The 17,327-nt window shown below is 56.3% G+C and overlaps 1 protein-coding gene across 1 annotated transcript; it reads left to right on the top strand.

Moving 5' to 3' along the window:
• Positions 1–7,020: 7,020 nt before the first annotated feature.
• Positions 7,021–15,845, top strand: SSC4D (scavenger receptor cysteine rich family member with 4 domains). Its single transcript, XM_088529948.1, has 10 exons — positions 7,021–7,129; positions 8,844–8,879; positions 9,665–9,970; positions 10,642–10,713; positions 11,047–11,361; positions 12,298–12,378; positions 12,566–12,643; positions 13,878–14,189; positions 14,710–14,787; positions 15,523–15,845. The coding sequence occupies exons 1-10, from the start codon at positions 7,021–7,023 to the stop codon at positions 15,837–15,839; spliced, it is 1,704 nt and encodes a 567-aa protein (XP_088386074.1). The 3' UTR covers positions 15,840–15,845.
• Positions 15,846–17,327: the final 1,482 nt, after the last annotated feature.

Below are 17,327 nucleotides of genomic sequence, written 5' to 3'. Positions count from 1 at the left end.
CCTCCTCATCAGAGGTCCAGCTTGTTCAAAACCAGAAGTGCATCAGACTCCTCAGCTTCTCCGGTGAGCTTAAGAATTTGCATGATGAGGAAATCCAGTGTTTTGGGGGTCTTCTCCAGTTGCTTTCAAGGCTGCTGAGACCTGTCTTACACTGTCAGGCATTTACATGCAATGGTGATGATTAAACACACGCTTCTTTTAAAAATAAGAGAGCAAGATGTCCCTAGAGCCAAGCTGGGGCTCTAAGAGATCCCCCCCAGCCTGTGGGACTTGCAGACTGACGGAATTTGGTCCAGACTGGGAGCTCAGGGAGACAACACGTACATGTAGGACATGCATAGTGATGGAGGCAGACGAGAGGGGCCTCTTGTGGGTGGCAGTCTGGGGAACAACAAACCAAATCTTCTGATCTTTTGATTTTGGAGAGTTTGGAAATATTTCCTGGACTTCCTCCTCAGAAAAGAGGAGCCCAGATGCCGCTCTATGTCTTGCACAAAGACATCCTGTCCTAGATGGGGATACTCCAAACCTGGTATCTGAGTGTCCTTCACTGTTGGCTGAGGAGAACAAGCTGGAAACCATTGGAAGCATCTGGCCTCTCTAATGTCCTCAGCCAAACGGAGAGGTCACCTTTGATGGCTCTGCAGGAAAGAACCTGCAAAAAGGACCTCAGCCTCCTCTGAGTCCCCTGAGGAGGGCAACAGGCATCTGCAGTGTCCTGCTGGCTGCTGGACCCACAAGAACCCTTGTAGCCAAAGGGCACAACTGACTCCCCCCAAAGTGGGTATTTGGTCGGGACAAAGGACAGTGAAGGGAGGCAGGAAAGTAGAGGGAGCCAAAAAGCCCCAGTGTCTCAAATAGCTCCAGGAAACACTGTCTCCCTTCCCCAAGGAAGGCGTAAACCAGGCTCTGCTTTCCCTGGGCAGAGCCCGAGCCCAATTTAAGCATGTATCCTGGCCTGCCTTCCTGAAACTTGAGCCATTCCCCACCCCACTATGTCTCCTTAAAGGTGCTCCCGCTCTTCCTTTCTCCTTTTCTCTCTCTCTTCTTCTCTCTCTTTCTTCTTCTTCCTCTTCTTCTTTCCGTCCTTCCTCCTCCCTTTCTTTGCCATTTTATTTTGAGAGGATCTGCCCCAGGATGGCACACAGGGAACACGGGGCTGCCTTCCTATGATAGAGCTTTAAGCCAACTCACCTCTGAGAGCAACAACAGCCAGTCCCCAAAGGTGAAAAGCGATGACAGTTTGGAGCTGCTCAGTTGATGGATGAGATTCTTCTCTTCCTTCTTCTTTTTCTACTTTTTTTTTTTTAATTTACTAAACAAAAACTCATCTTCTCCCACGCCTAAGGGAAAATTTCTTCTCTTTTACCCATCGCCCTTCGTGGGAAAAGAGGGAATATTCATTTATTCATTTCATCATCATTTTTATTTTTTTTTAACTAACTAGCCAGCTCTTTATCTCAAAAGGCAATATTTATTTTGGGGATTTAATATATCCATCCTTATACTGGAAAGACAATACCAACCAGGTATGTGAATTTATGACACTTTTGTTTCGGTCAGTGTGGTAATTACAAATACCTAATGATTTGGTAGAGTGATGGAGATTGAGGAAAATGTAGTTTCTAGGGAGATTGTTTGAATAGTTGAAAAGCAGAAAGAAATCACCGCTAGAAAGCAGGAAAGAGAGGTCGGATTTGGGGAGCGTGAAATGCTAGCTCAGTTCTGGACTGAATACATTCCATAGTCTGTCAGATGGAAGGATTTTCCAACGAGGGAAAAGAGCTCTTCTGTCAGAACTTGCTGTGATGCCCATTATTTGGGGTGAGAATAGAGCCAGGACCGTCAGATCCTTGTTGCTTTTGTGCGTGTTCTGCTTCGGGTGCGTTGCTTGGTGCTTAGGGAACATTCAGGCTGCCCATGATGGGGTATTTGCTCTACAGGCTGTGTGGTCGACTACTTTCAGACCCTCGTGGCTTAAAAGACGTCAGCTCAAAGGCACTTGCAGAACCTGCTGCATCCAGCAACCTCTTGAGGCTCCTGCGGTGCTTTTTGCAGTGCCCAAATGATGCATAATGGTGCAAAGTCTGTTTTTAACAGATGGGAATTCTGGAATGGCCATCATCCCGCTGTATTTAAGAGGGATCAGCTGGGTGTGCGGTGCAAGCCGGGATGTATGGAAGTTACCGGGTGAAGGTGAAGGATGTGCAGAGGGACAGATGCGCTGCGTCCGTGTGTCCTCACGCTCAGTGTGTCAATGGTTAACACTGGCTGCTGCCCCTGCCAGGGACACAGCAACAGGCTCTGGCTCCTTCACAAAAGTCACCTGTGATCCTAAACGGTGCCGGAAACAGGGACGCGTGGGCAGGCTCCCGCTGCCGGCCCCGCCGCGCTTGGAGGGAGGGAAGGAGGGAGGGATGGTGCTGGGGCCGGGTCCCCGGCGCGTGCTGGCCCGCGACAGCCTCGTCTGCCATCGGTCACCCTGCACGGGCCGGTGGGGAGGGCCTGGTGGGACAAAAGGCAACATTATGCAGCACGGAGCCTCGCTGCGTTACAGATGAATGGAGTATTGAAAAACACGGCATTAGGGGCGAGATTGATTTTCATCCCTCATACCGGAGCGGCGTGTGCGCTGGCGGGTCTCCTCCGAGGGCTGGCTCAGCAGCGTCTGCACCAGAGCAGGGGACAGGGGGCCGCTGAGCAGGGTCCTACCTGTCCATGATGGTTCTGTCCTGCTCCGGGTGCTGAGGCTTGCCCGGCCATGTCCAGGGATGCGTTTCAGGGATCCTTCTCTGGCGCAGGCAAAAAACCCTCAAGGTTTGCCATGGAAGCTTGGATGCTCACTGGAAATTCCCCATCCCACCCAACCTCCAGGCTTGAAAGACCTTGGTAAAGCTTTCTGGCAGTAAGTGCCCAGCACTTCGTGTAGTCTTAGGGGTCTAATGTCAGATCTCCAGCTCTTGGGAAACTACGACCTGGCTTTACAGCCATAGCATCCATGGGATGGGACACGGAACTCCTCCAGCAGATCCTGATGCTCTCCCAGTTGCTCCGGTATCAGCTGGACAACAGTGGAGTTGCTCTACATCTATAAAGGTAGAATCATAGAGTTGTTATGGTTGGAAAAGACCTTCAAAGTCTTCAAGTCCAACTGTAAGCCTTTCAACACCATTCCAGGTGTAATGCAGAGCAGGATTTAGCCCCCAGCCAGATCTCTCTCTGGGTCCCCTTGACAGAGTAAATTAAACAGCACTAGAAATTCACCACTTCGACAGTAATTTATGAAGAGAGCAGTAAATGAAGGGGAAATTGCATCTTATTATTTTTAATCTCTTCCTCATTTTCTCCCTGGCATTATCCTGTTTGCTTTCGAGCTTGTCCCAGGGGGGTTGGCACCTCCTCTCTGCCTCCACTGAGTGAGTGACATTGTCACATCTCATCTGTGCTCCCCCTGGCCATGGCTCTGCCTTCCCCTTCCTGAAGGGGCAAGAGGGGACAAATGGGGTCTCGCAGTTTGGGCACCTGGGCTCCTATGACCTTGTTTGCCAAGGCAGGGAGGAATGTGTTCAGCATTAGCACAGGAATGGACTGTGAGTTGGGCCTCTTGCTTTCTAGGAGCACTTGGATCATCTGTGTCTGGAGCTGTGCAGGATCAAGCGCTTGAGAGTATTAATCCATCAGAGGTGACTGTGAGGGACCCAGAGACAGAGCCCTGGAGAGATGGTTTCATTCCTGGGATGGGCTGGATGGGTGGCTCACATGCAGTCCGTGAACATGCACTGCCAGGGGAGGCCTCTCCCGGAATTGCTTGGAAAAGAGCAGCAAAGAATTTATTGCAAGAGTAGCAAAAGATTGGCTGGGAAGGGGCCTAGGAGTCTGTGGGATGGGGAGGGAGCTTCTTAAGGAGAAGAGATCACCTCTTCACCTAAACAAAACACATGTGAAGAAGAGATAGGACCCTAGAAACATGCTGGGAGGTGAGCACCAGCGAGATGAGCTGCTGAAGGCAAAGCATGAGGTTGGCCAAAGGACCTTGAGTCCGTTTAGCGCGTGCCTCAGTTTGTCTGCTTTGGCCGTGTGTCTTGTATACGTTGTGTACAGCCCTAATGACTCCTAATGCTGGTGTCCTCCTGTTCCAGGGGCAGCTTCTGACCCGCTTCTCCGAGAGAGCTGGGCGACCACCCGTGGGACAAGCAAAGAGCCGAAATGAGAATCGGTGCCTGCCCAGCGACAAGGCACCGAGCGTGGAGGCCGGACGCGTGGGCGCTGCGCGTGCCCTTGGTGCCAGCCGCGCTGCTCCTGCTCCTCGGCCCCGCTGGTGAGCTACCCCACGTCCAGCAGCAACGGGGATGGGGTTTAGGCACTGAGATCTTCCTCCTGGCCTCGCCTTTGACCTGCTGAGTGGCACTTTCTTAATGTAGAGGCACAGGCATGAGTGTCATGATGTCCCCAGGGGCATTGAGTGCGGGCACTGCAAGAGGGAGCCAATTCAGCTCTTATCTTCTGCCCTGAACGATGCGTAATGACAAGTTCAGCACTGGGGCTGCCTGGTACCTGGTGGAGGCTGCTCTTGGTGATGGAGATGATGCAGATGTGGACCTCAGAGCTCACATCTGAGGGTTCAGCAGACCCCGGGGCCATTGGCACTGCCAGGTCACACAAAGGCACTGACAGCCAAGGGACAGGAGCTGCCAAAACCCATTTGGGCAGAGGCGATGGGCATGATGAGCACATGATTCCCAAGAAAACGCACTCCATTTGGTGTCCTACATTGCTCCTGGTGGGCATGCAGATGGGAATACTAGTGCTCTCCAATCTTGTTTATGCTGCTTGGAAAGTATTTGAGTTAAACCCAAAATAACTATCCCTACTCCAGATGCAAGGGTCCACCGCAGAGCTATGTTAGTGTAATTACGCCGGTTTGACTTTATTAGTATAATTATAGCGATGCAGTTGGTAAAACCTTTCCGCCTCAGCAGAGCTCAGGCAAGACAAAGCAAGCTCAAAGCCAGGCAATTAAGGTGTAGTCAGACGCTGTAATTGGATTCAATCAGTTTTAAATGTTCCCACCCCCTCAGCTGGTGCTTCCCATCCCTGGAGCTCCGAGCTGAGCAGTGGGGACTGTCCCCAGGAGCCTGTTTTGGTGCGGAATCAGAGCAGGTTGGTGCTCACTCCTGCAGCAGCCCCTGCTCTGAAGCGGGTGCGTGTCACCCTCGTTCGCCTCTGAGAGGGGCAGTGACAATTCCGGGTTGTCACGTGTGTTTTGGGTGATGCTGCCCTGGGAGCGCCTGCTCCAGGCTCCAAACTGCTCCAGCAGGACCCACATTCTCCGGCCTCTCACGTTTCCTATGGTGAATGGGCTCAGCTAAGGCGATAATGAGGGATGATTTATCCTCCTGTTTGGTGGGTTTATTTATAAACGAGCCCTGAAAGGGACTGTGTTTACTTTGAGCTAGTCTTTTTTTTTTTTTTTGGCTTTGTGAAGATGGATCAGAGCAACCTGGGAGGCTTCATCTGCTCTGCAAAAATATCATTTTCACATTTCCTCATTGATGTACAAATACCAGGACTATTTCTTCTGGTCCCTCTTGACTTTGCCGCAGGATGCTCCAAAAGGAGCATTTCAAAGCTTTGGCTTTGCCCTGAGGGGCATCGATATTGCATGGTGACCAATGCCACCTTCACCCGTGGCGTTTTAGGCACTGGAATGAAATAGGTGTTAAAAACCCATGCAGAATCAAGCACTCTTCCCAAAAGGCCAGTCCCCTGGGCGTTGTGGCACAGCGGTGACCTGCAGCCCGGGTACGTGTCCCCAGGCAGCCTGATCCGGGCGGCAGCGGATTCCCGGCACGGCAGCTGCCCGGCTCAGCGGGAAGAGCGGCAGCGCTTGGCCATAGCCGGTGCTGCTCCGCTCCGCGGCTAATCCCTGGGAATGGCTGGCATGACAGCCCTGCTGCTTGTTGCTAAGTGATAATTGCAGTGACACAGTTGTTTTACTGCCATTTCTCATGGGGCCTCCGGGTCTTTCCTTGATGGCCCTTTTTTGTAGCTGACTTAATGCGCTGCCAGGCTGCATCCTAACAAGGCAAAAGGGACATCGAGTTCATGCGCTCGACCTTCCCCTTCAGGTCTGTGTTATCTTGCTTTTCATGGCCACGATATCCGCCTCTGGAGTGACAGCACCTGACCTTTATGGTGCTGCTCCCGGGAGAAAAGACGGAGCTGGAACAAGCACCGCGGGCCTGGCTCGAGCCAGGTGGAGGAAAAGGGGCCACGGAGCCAACAAGGGTTTATTGATGGGCCCCTGGTTGCTATAATTAATGTGGGGGAGTTAATTTGCTTGGAATGTGCGGTGCAGAGGGGAGGGTTTTGGAGCTGCCGTTTCCAGACGGAGGCTTTCCGTTCGGGAGCGCAGGGCTGTCCTTTCGCTCCTGCAAGCCGGGTGCTCACTGAGAAGCGCCTGTTGTCGAACTGACATGCAGGGGGTTACACCAGGGGGGTGATGTGGGGTCCACCCAGCAGCAGGACAGGGGGACACCTCCCCAGGGCACCCCGAGGAGGGGGCAATCCAGCCACGTCTCTCCTGCAGCCTCAGCCATCCCCTGCCCCTTGAGAGCAGCGGGGACCTCTCTTCATTGGGAATTGCTGCTTGAAGGAGTTTTATATCCAAAAGAAACCTCGGCTGCAGAAAAGGGGGGAGGTGAGGGTGGTGGGGCCACCGGGGGAGCTGGTCCTCTGCTCATCTGGCACCTCTGCTCCGGCCTGGGGATGCAGGGCGGCCGGGCTGGGGGTGCCCATGCTCCCTGTTAAAATCCAGCTCATCCGGGTGTGGGTTCTGCTCTACTACTGCCTGGTGTGGCTGTCCCCGGGGGCTAAAGGAGAAGATCCCTCAACAGCCAAGATCCTCCGTGTCTTTTTGCTTCCCCTGCCCGCGGAGGTGCTTAAGGCTGAGCCCCAAAGCAGGAATCGGCAGGAAATCCATCAGCTTCCCCTGGGCAGTGCCACTCATGAGCACCCGACATGCCAAGCCTGGCTGAAAAACAGGAGATTGGAAGAAACAGAAGTGCTGGTGCTTCTCGCTTCCCCTCAGACCTGGAGCAACGAGAAATCGTTTTTCTCCACCAAGAGGGTTAGAAATTTGTGAATGAAAGCAAGACTTTTTCTTATCCTGGGACTCCAGGTGAGCAGGACTTGAAGGGCAGCCCTCCACACCGTGTGACGGTGTCACCAACCTGGCACTGCCATTCCTGAGCCACCTGGGAACAAGGAACGGGCTGCCTGGCTTTCCAGCATCCCCCGGCTCTGCTCGAGGTGCAAGAGGGGGAAGAAGCCACAGCGGCCTGTGGAGATCACAAATCACACGTGTCCCGGGGTGCTGCCCATTCCTCCCGTTACAGGGAAGCGTCTTTGTTTTTAATTGGGAGAACAAATGAGGAGTCCGTCCTCTCCCCGTCTCCGCAGAGCTCGACGCAGGCTGCGGCAGAGGATTCCTGAGGCTGCCTCTTGTTAGAGCCTTGGCAGCGCTTCCCAGGCTCCGATTACCAGAGGGATCAGTTACCAGCAGAGGATTCTTGGCCAGGGCTGTTCTCCTTGCTCCTCTTCACTCTCTCCCCAGTTAGGTCACGTTTTTAATGCCCCTCTGCTCGTTTCTCTGGATACATCCAGGCCATTCCTGCTGTGGCCAAGGAAGAAAGATCCCAAGGGTCCTTTTTTTTTTTTTTTTCGCTGGTTCCTTGGGAAAACTGAAGCTAGTGGGTCCCTCCAGTACTCAGGACAAGAGTGTAAGACATTGCACAAGATATGTGTTATTTGGAGCTTGTAATCAGCCCATTTTTTAGCTCGGGAGGCAAAAGTGTGTGAAGATCCAGGGTGCTGGTTGGGGCCCGTCTCCCTGTTAACTTCCACATCGAGCAGGGGACCACACGGACACCCCCAGGTGCCAACACCTCCCAAAGCAGGGCGGCTGATGCGAGACCACGGGCACACACCGGTATCCTGGTGCAGCCACATGGGCTGTGAGCTGCAGCCCCTCATGCGAGATGGAAAATAGCTCTCACCTTGCTTTGCAGGACCGCAGGAGCAAGAAGCCACGCGGTGCAGGGCAGCAGGGGCTGCCTGCAGCTCTCCTGCACGTGTGAGCTGCCCTCTCCCATCCCGGGCTGGCCCTGGGGATGGGCTAGCACATGCATATAGCTGTCCAGCTTGCAAAGAGCACTGCCTGCAGTGTGAAGAAGGCACCCAGAAATGCCCAGAGCCGCATTTTCCACCAGTAGATCACCCCCAGATTTCCTGAGACAGGCAAAATTGTCTCTCCTCATCGCTGTCTCCTCTCCCAGTTTTTCAGGTGGGGAAATGGAGGCCAGGGGAGGAGGACTGGAAGGCATCCTGGCCTCCCAGCAAGCAGGCAACAAAGCCAGGAATAGACACGAGGTCCCTGGAGAGCCGGCCCTGCGTGCATCCACTTGGGCCTGCTGCTGTCACTCACCGTTTCCATAATGCTGTCGGGGAAACAAGGCCAGGAGGGAAAAGGAGAGAGGGAGAAAAGGCTCCTTCTGTGTGAGAGCTTGAGACACCACGGTGCGAGCCGGGGGAACAGCTTGGGTTCATGGAGCTGTTCCTAGGGACCCTTGGCACCCCCCGTTCACGTTTCATGTAAGGATTCCAGGGAGCTGCACAGGCACCAGTAAACTAAGACTTGGGCAGTGGTGAGGGGACCTCTGCAGAGCACCCCGTGTGGGTCCTGCAGCGATGCCCTCCGGAACCACGGCTGCCACCGCCCCGAGTCACCTCCTTCCACTGCAAGGACGCTGGGGACATCTAAACCTTCTCCTTCTCTGTTCCAGGCAACATCTCCAAGGCTGCCCAGCTGCCATTCCCAGGTGAGAGCTTCCTCTTACAGCTGTGCTTTTTGTTTCTGTTTTTGTTTCAGAAAGTTTTGCAGTTGAAAAAGATGCATTTCTGTAAAAATGGGGGTTAGGGAACTTCAAAAAAAAAACATATTGGTTTTGAACAACAAAACAGCAACAAAAAGCTAAACTTTTTCACTTAAAAAGAACTGAGGTTCTCTATTATCCCAATTCTGCTTATTATCACGAGAGGAAAATGTTGCCACCTCCTGCTAACTGCTTGTCATTGTGTCACTCGTGATGCCCAAGTAAGTAATTCCCTCGAGGCTGCACGTCAGGGTCGCTTATGCACGTGCTCCCTCTCGCCAGCGGTTTCAGCAATCATTTCCATGGCACCAGTTCCCGCCTGGGGACGACTCTGGACGCGTTTGTGGCAACTAGCACCAATTTGCTAATTGCATCTTGTCCCCAAAGCCACGCGCCATCATGTGATGTCACACGGCGCCTTCCCCCTTCTCCTGTTGGTGGCTTCCCTGGTCGTTAGCAGTCACGATGGGGTGATATTTAGTCTGGTGCAAAGACTTACGTGGAGACGTATCAAGTATTTGCATCCAACAGAAACCTGTTTGTCACCATCAAGTGGATAGCAGCAAGTTAGCAGATGACTTGTGTTACAGCTAATGGAGTCACCTGATTAGTTTAATTAGAAGAAAGCTATGGTTTGGCTCAGAAAGGATTTGCAGCCTCTCTGGGGTATCTATGGAGGGCTGTGCTTGCCATCGTTGCCTGCTGAGCGCTCCTTGTGGCCATCTTTCCAGAGATCCGACTTGCCAACGGGCCGAGCCGGTGCCAGGGGCGCGTGGAGATCCTGTACAACGGCTCCTGGGGGACGGTGTGCGACGACGACTGGGACATCGTGGATGCCAACGTGGTGTGTCGCCAGCTGGGCTGCGGCCACGCCGTCGCCCTGCCGGCCCCCATGACCTTCGGCCAGGGCAGCGGGCCCATCTTCCTGGACAACGTGGACTGCAAGGGCCGGGAGGCAGCGCTGAGCGAGTGCTGGAGCCACGGCTGGGGCATCCACAACTGCTACCACTACGAGGACGTGGCTGTCATATGCAGCGGTAACAAGGCTTGGCCCCCTGGGGCTAGGAGGGCATGGAGGTGCTGAGAGTGTTGCACGCCTGGAGGTCTACAGACCCTCTGGGCTTGCCCAGCAGTCAGTCATATCTCGGAGCGTCTGCTTCCATCAGCCAAACTGCCTCTGTATCTTCTCTCTGCTCCCCTTTTCAATCCAGGTTATCTCTCCATCACTTTGGTGCTTCCCAGGGAGACCAGCTTGTTCTGTATCCCTCTTCCCTGCCAGGTCAGGGACTTCTCAGCCTCTCCAGAGCAATCTGTGGGGAAAGAGCACATCCCCATGTCTGCTGCTGGCTCTGAGTCAGCCGCAGCCCAAGTGCTTTTCCACCTCTTGGCTGCTCTCTTTGAATTGCTGAGCTTTTTGGTAGCAAATGTTCCTAAAGGTGAGAAAAGGAGTGGAAAGTGTTTGAACTTGACATGCAAAAGTGGAACGCCTCCATGTCAACCCCTCCATAGCATCCCCGTTTGCTCTTTACCACTGCGGTATAGTTTATTCATCAGATATAGACTTGTCTGCTGTGTTTCAGCATTGAACACGGGCAAGCGTGAGGATGTGCAGACCCAGAGCTCGGCTGCAGCTGCTCCATGAATCCGTATTTCCTGCAGAAGGGGAGGCAGACGGGAATTGATGCCGTCTCTCTGGTCCCCTTTGCAGAGCTCTCGCCCACGCAGGCAAGCGAAGGACCGACCAGCAGGACCGTCACGGCCTCAGTGCAGCAAGGGGAAAGTAAGAGGCTCCATGGCTCCCGTCACACGCAGGGGATCCTCCTGTGAGAGCTGGTGGAAAGCAGCACTTTGCACTCTCCCCATACCCGCTTCCCCTCAGAAGCCTCCAGGAATCAGCCCAAACCCTCCATCTGAGAGGGAAAGCTCTGGGGACTCCACTCTGTGCCCACCGCCATCAAATCCTATTGCAGAGGGTTATCAAGGCAGCAATGCTGCCCCAAAATGGAGTTTCCTCAAGGCCAACCTCTGCCATCACCAGATCCACCCTCCCTTTCCGCCACGGCGTCGTTCCCTGGGGTGAGAGCCCCTGTCCCCGTGTGCTCTCGTCCTCCAGGTGACGGCAGCATCCGCCTGGTGAGTGGGCCCGACGGCTGCCAGGGCCGCGTGGAGATCTTCTACCGCGGCAACTGGGGCACCGTGTGCGACGACGACTGGGGCCTGAGTGACGCCAGCGTGGTGTGCAAGCAGGTGGGCTGCGGCCAAGCCCTCGATTACAAGAGCAATGCCTATTTCGGCTACGGCACGGGGCACATCCTCCTGGACAACGTCAACTGCGACGGCAGCGAGCCCTTCCTCGCTGCCTGCTACAGCCTCGGCTGGGGCATCCACAACTGCGGCCACCACGAGGATGCTGGAGTCATCTGTGCAGGTAACGGAGCAGAGCGCTGCCTGCGGGACCATCCTCATGGTGGGGAAAGTGGGCTAATCCGAAGGGAAAACGAGCCATGGAGAGGCACCAACATGCCCAAGGTCATGCAGGGAACTCAACGCAGGTCCTTGGGTAGCTCTTGGCCACTGCAGCATCCTTTTCCTTATTCACTGTGAGGCTGGCACATGGGAGAAGGATAAAACACAGCATGGAGAGGCCGGGCCATGTCTGAGCAGCAATTTGCAAGGGAAATGGCTCTGCCTGTGATTTCCTTGCTCTGTTTGGTGGAAAACAAGCTGCCTGGCTCGGAAGTGAGTGAGCGGCTGCCAGCAGAGGGGCCCGCAGCCAGCCCAGCCTGCCTTTCCCTTCCCCTCTCTAAATTATGTATTTCTGTCATTAGCTGCTGATTACCATTTATAATGTTAATAATCCCCTTGAATTCCCTCATTATCATGGCTAATGACTGGAGCACTAAGTGCCACCGCTCTTGCTTTTCCTCTATTAACCAACAAAGTGGCTGATGGGGTAGGAATGGGCAATCTGCCCCGACTGCTGCTTTTTTACCCCGAATCCTTCGTGCAGGGCACTGGGACACGCTGGCCTGGGCAGAGCTCTTGGGACAGCCACCCCCAGCCCCCTGGCACCAGCTTGGGAGGCTTGGAAAAAACGAGGTGTACTAGGCCCTGCCACTGGGATCCCCACCACGAGCATGGCTTGAACCTGAGAAATGCCAGCTCCAGCCCTCCTCTTACCAGTTAAGCCCTAATGCCAAGTCAGGGTGAAGGGGGTGATACCTGGGTGAAGGGGGTCCATCCTGCTGCCTCCAGACCCTGTTTACCAGCATCCTGCTTTGCATGATGGAATCGGAGCTGGAGAGGTTGCCGCTCTTCATCGGCTCCCTGTGTGTGTAACCTCTGCCGCTCTGCCCTGCTGCAGGGCTGGACGTGTCCACGGTCACGTCCTTCACCACCTCGGCGGCCCTGGATTACCAAGAGACCCTCACTGCCACAGCCACAGGTGGGTGGCACAGCCCCTGATGGAAGCAGCCTGCCTCCTCCTCCTCCTCTTCCTCCTCCCCACGGCACTTGTCCCTGGGGCCACCGCGGTGCCCCCAGCGCTGTTGAGGGCCACATGCCCCATGTCGGGCGGGTGTAGGGGACGGTGGCTGTGGGCGCTGCGCTCAGTGTCCCTGTGCTTGGCTCAGCAGCCACAGATGACCGAGAGCAGCCCTCACCGGCGACCGAGGTGGTCACCACGGCTCTCCTTACCCTGGAGCAGGACAGTAAGTGTGCGGCTGCCGCCAGTTTGTCACGGGCTCCCTCCCTCCTCTGCGCCCTGTCCCCAACGTCAAGAGCTCCCTTCTCTAGCTCCCTTGCAGCCCGGGGTGCAGATCTGGTGCTGCCCCATTTGGGGGCTGGCCTGGCACTGCAGCAGAGGCCGCCTGGCACTGATCCCAGCGGGTGCTGCAGCATGTGGCCTCCTCCGTCATCACCATGCCTCAAAACAAGGGCACTGCAGCGTTCTGGGCTGCAGCGTGAATGCGCCCTGCACCCCCAGGGCTCATCCCACACCCCTGGGTCTTCTCCCAGCACCCAGAGGATGTCCATGCTCTCAGGGTGCCCTCTCCCCTCAGGGTTACCCCACGTCCTAGTGCTCATTCCTGCTCCCAGGAGATCTCCGACTCCCCCAGAGCTCACTCTGCACTCCAGGGGTTAACACGTGCTTCTATAGCGGATCTGCTAAGGCACATCCCAAACTCCCAAGGCTCATCCGGGGCTCCCATGGGTTACCCTACACTGCCAAGGGGCCTCCCGTGTCCCCAGTGCTCACCCTGCGTCCCCAGAGCTCACCTCATATCCTAGAGGTTACCCTGCATTCCCAGGGGATCTCCCACCACCCCCACCCTCATGGATTACCCCATGCTGCCACGGGATCACCCCTCATCCCCAAGCATCCTTAGGGGGTCACCCCACATACCCAGAGGGTCACCTCACACCCCTAAGGGCTCACCCCACATCCCCTGGGCTCACCCCATGCACCTATGGGTTACTCCATGCTGCCAGGATATCAGTTCCCCTTCCCCAGGCATCCCCAGGGGGTCACCCCACATACCCAGAGGGTCACCTCACACCCCTAGGGGCTCACCCCACATCCCCTGGGCTCACCCCCTGCATGTATGGGTTACCCCATGCTGCCAGGATATCAGTTCCCCTTCCCCAGGCATCCCTAGAGAGTCACCCCACATATCTAGGGGTTCACCCCACATCCCCAAGGCTCACCCCATGCCCCTATGGGTTACCCCATGCTGCCAGGGGATCACCCCCCCATCTCTCAGGCACCCCTAGAGGGTCACCCCATGCCCCTCGGGGCTCACCCCACACCCCCATAGGTTACCCCATGCTGCAGCGACATCCCCAGGGGGTCACCCCGCGCTCCCCGCCGTTACACCCGGGGCTGTCCCGGGGCCGGGCCCCGCGGCGCGGTCCCGCGTGTGCCGTGCCGGGGCCCACCCGCAGGTGGCGGCGTGCGGCTGGCGAACGGCAACGGGAGCTGCCGCGGGCGCGTGGAGGTTCGGCACGGCGGCGCCTGGGGCACCGTGTGCGACGACGACTGGGACCTGGCGGACGCGCGCGTCGTGTGTCGCCAGCTGCGCTGCGGGGCCGCGCTCGCCGCCACGCGCCTCGCCGCCTTCGGCTACGGCAGCGGGCCCGTGCTGCTCGACAACGTGGGCTGCGGCGGCGGCGAGGCCCGCCTGGCCGACTGCTTCCACCTGGGCTGGGGGCAGCACAACTGCGGCCACCACGAGGACGCCGGCGTCATCTGCCGAGGTGAGCGCCGCGGGAGGCCCCCGCACGCGCCGGGATCCGCCGTGAGCCCCCTCTGCGAGGGGAGCGCGTGGGCTGGCAGCTTGCTTGGGATCACAGGATCGTTGTGGTTGGAAAGACCTTCGTGGTCATCGAGTCCAGCCATAAACCCAACCCTGCCATGCCCGCTAAACCACGTCCCCAGGTGCCTCATCTACACATTCCTTGACATTGCCAGGGACAAGGACTCTACCACATCCCTGGGCTCCAACACTCTTTCTTCACCCCTCTTTATTTTGGAGAGGGGATGTCAGATCCCCCTGCCCAGGGCCGTGTCAGGGCTCCCTTATCAGGCTCCTCAGTAGCTTTGGAGTCCCGCAAGACACTAGGTCTACCAAGGATCTTGGCCCCATGCAGGCTGACCATGGGAGCCCATGCCTGTCCTCTGCTGGTCACCTATTGCTTGGGCTGGGGCTCCAGCCTGGCCCTGGAAAGTGCTGCTCTCTCCTTAGTCGCTTTTCTCACCCCTTCCCTGCTGTGCCAGGCCCTGACGACTCAGGAGATGATTTCCAAGAAGCTACTTCCACAACCACCACGTTGGTCCCGACTCATCCCAAGGACGGTAAGTATCTTGTGTGGACAGGAGTGCCCCCAGGAGAGGGCTGGACCTACATGTTGGTGGAGGGTAGACATGGAAGCGGTGGCTAGAGCACTGATCTGCAGCAGCCCAGTTGTGAGGGACAAAACCTGCACTCGTGGCTCTCCCAGCACCATTAAACTGTGCATCTCAGAGCAGAATACTCCTGCTTGCTGTTGCCATCTCCCAGTTCTTGCAGTGTCCCTGAGAGGGGGACCAGGCAGGTAGCACGCTGGTGGCCACATGGCACAGTTTACCAGCAGGGCTGAGCCAGAAGCTGTCCCCTTCCTAAACCTGAGCATCTGTTTCTCAGCTCCAAGGGCCGTGTTGTGCTGTTTTTCCTCACCATAACGCTTTTGAGGTCAGACCCAGCTCTGACATGACTTGTGGGCCTCCTCCGCGAGCAGGTGGTGCCGGAGCTGTGCGGAGCAGCACCCAGCTGCCCTACTTTGGAGAAGAAGCAAGGCAGACCCGGTCCCCTGCCTGCGCTATGGCCTCCTGCATAGAGCTCCCTTCCCCACCAGCCATGGGAAATCAGTCCTGTGGGCAGTTAGTAATTAAGGATAATTAACAAAGGGCAGAAGGAGCAGCAGCTCAGCTCCTGCCCTGCTCCAGGGCAGCAAGGCTGAGATCCTGCAGGTGCAAGTGGCCCTGGAAAGCAGCAGTGGGGTCCTGGGGGACCCTGCCCCATGCTGTCCCACCACCCTTTCCCCTCCGCAGGGTTCCTGCGCCTGGTGAACGGCAGCCACCGGTGCGAGGGGCGCGTGGAGATGTTCTACCTGTCGCAGTGGGGCACGGTGTGCGACGACGCGTGGGACCTGCGGGACGCCGGCGTGGTGTGCCGGCAGCTGGGCTGCGGGCGCGCCGTGGCGGCGTGGGGAGAGGCGCGCTACGGCCAGGGCGCCGGGTACATCTTCCTGGACAACGTCAAGTGCAAAGGCAACGAGGCCTCGCTGCTGCGCTGCTCCCACATCCGCTGGGACGTCCACAACTGCGACCACTCGGAGGACGCCGGGGCTCTCTGCAGCCTCCTATGACCATCCCGGGGATGCTCCAGGGAGCTGGCACAGGTACAGGGGGACGCTGCCTGGCACTGATCTGGCACCCAGCTCCAGGGCAAGTTGCGTGTCCGTGGGGTGGCACTGTCCATCCTGGAGCCCCTTGTCCTCCCCTCTGCGAGTTGGACATGGGCAAGCCTAGGGAATTGAGTCCTGGGATGTGCAAGGGTGGTGGAGGGGATGGAGAGCATCGAAGGGTGCCCAGGAGCAGAGACTTGTCTTGAGAGCTGGGGTGGGACCCGGTGGAGCAGGATGGAGCCCGGGGTGCTGCAGGACTCTGGAAGAAGATGGAGGGAAGGCAGGACCTGCTGGGGAGGAGTCCCAGGACTCCAAAGGGCTTTTTAATCTAGATGGAGAAAACCGAGAATATAAATCAAATGGACAGGAGTCACTGCTGAGCACATTTAAATGAGACATTAGGTGTGTTTCTAGCCCAGTTTCCCAGGGAAATGAGGCTTAGGCAATCACGCTGTCTGCGCGTGTGTCTGTCTCCTGAAACTGTCGTCTGATTTCACCCAAATTGGACAGAAGGCTGGAGGTCTCCGAGCTCATGTGTTCCCATTAATGCCTTTAAAATAGGCAGCTGGTGGAGGGGGAGGCCTCTACTGAGGAGGAAAAACCTACTGAGCGCAACACTTTACAAGACATTAGAGAATCCGCACTGGTGAAACGAGGCTTCCTGCGCTCCCTGTGCGCTCCAGTGGGAGCCACTCACCACAGCAGGAACAGGCCCAGGCACTGGGACTCCCAGTCATCCCAGAGACCTGGAGCGTTTTACCTCCCTGCCTCGGTTTCCCCACTGGTGACTGCATGGATGGTCAGAGCTTAATGGGTGAATTTGACACTTTCCCCCCAGGCCACCTTTTGGAGAAAAACAAAAAGCTGTGTGTGATGTGAAATTGGGTTGGTCATCTCATCTCATCTCATTTAAAAGATGAGGAGAGAAAAATGGATTTTCTGCTGTAAAATGCACTGGAGCTTTTACTTGGGAAGTGTAAAAACCCAGATGAAATAAACCCCAGAATCTTCCAGCTGCTCAGAAATGAGTTACTGGCACTTTCTGTTTGCTTTGCAAAATGCCCAGTAATCAAAATATGAGGGTTTGGCGGCTTTTTCTCCTCCTTGGGTTAAAGGAATAACACAAAGCAGCCCCAAAGTGCAGCGCACCCCTCTGCAGGGGTCCCGGCTCGCGCTCCCTGGGTCGCAGCAAAGCCCCTTTCCCTCCTCAGGTCCCTGCAGCCCCTGGCACAACCCTCTGGAGCCCGAACCTCAGTCGTCACCAGGACGTGTCTGCGACTCCCTTGGGAACTGGTGAAACCTTCTTTTTATTTGCGTTTACTGGGGGTGAGGGAGGGCGAGGGGCAGCTGGACCCCGGGTTGGCTCCTAGCTGCTCCCCTGTCTGCTTGGTCCAATTTGTACAATTCTGTCGTTGTCAAAGGCTTGTGCATATTCCAAGTTTTCCCCTT

The sequence above is a fragment of the Tinamus guttatus genome, unplaced genomic scaffold (assembly GCF_059628265.1).
Source record: "Tinamus guttatus ecotype Peru unplaced genomic scaffold, ASM5962826v1 Tinamus_guttatus_pri_ptg000356l, whole genome shotgun sequence".
NCBI classification, from domain to species: domain Eukaryota; kingdom Metazoa; phylum Chordata; class Aves; order Tinamiformes; family Tinamidae; genus Tinamus; species Tinamus guttatus.
The sequence above is the reverse complement of the archived record's forward strand: the minus strand, read 5'-3'. Positions and strand labels throughout refer to the sequence as shown.

Coding starts and splice junctions, on each gene's coding strand:
- SSC4D (XM_088529948.1), top strand. CDS start 7,021: ATGCCAAGCCTGGCTGAAAAACAGGAGATTGGAAGAAACAGAAGTGCT. Junction 10,714..11,046: donor CTCAGTGCAGCAAGGGGAAA/GTAAGAGGCTCC, acceptor CTCGTCCTCCAG/GTGACGGCAGCATCCGCCTG. Junction 11,362..12,297: donor TGCTGGAGTCATCTGTGCAG/GTAACGGAGCAG, acceptor GCCCTGCTGCAG/GGCTGGACGTGTCCACGGTC.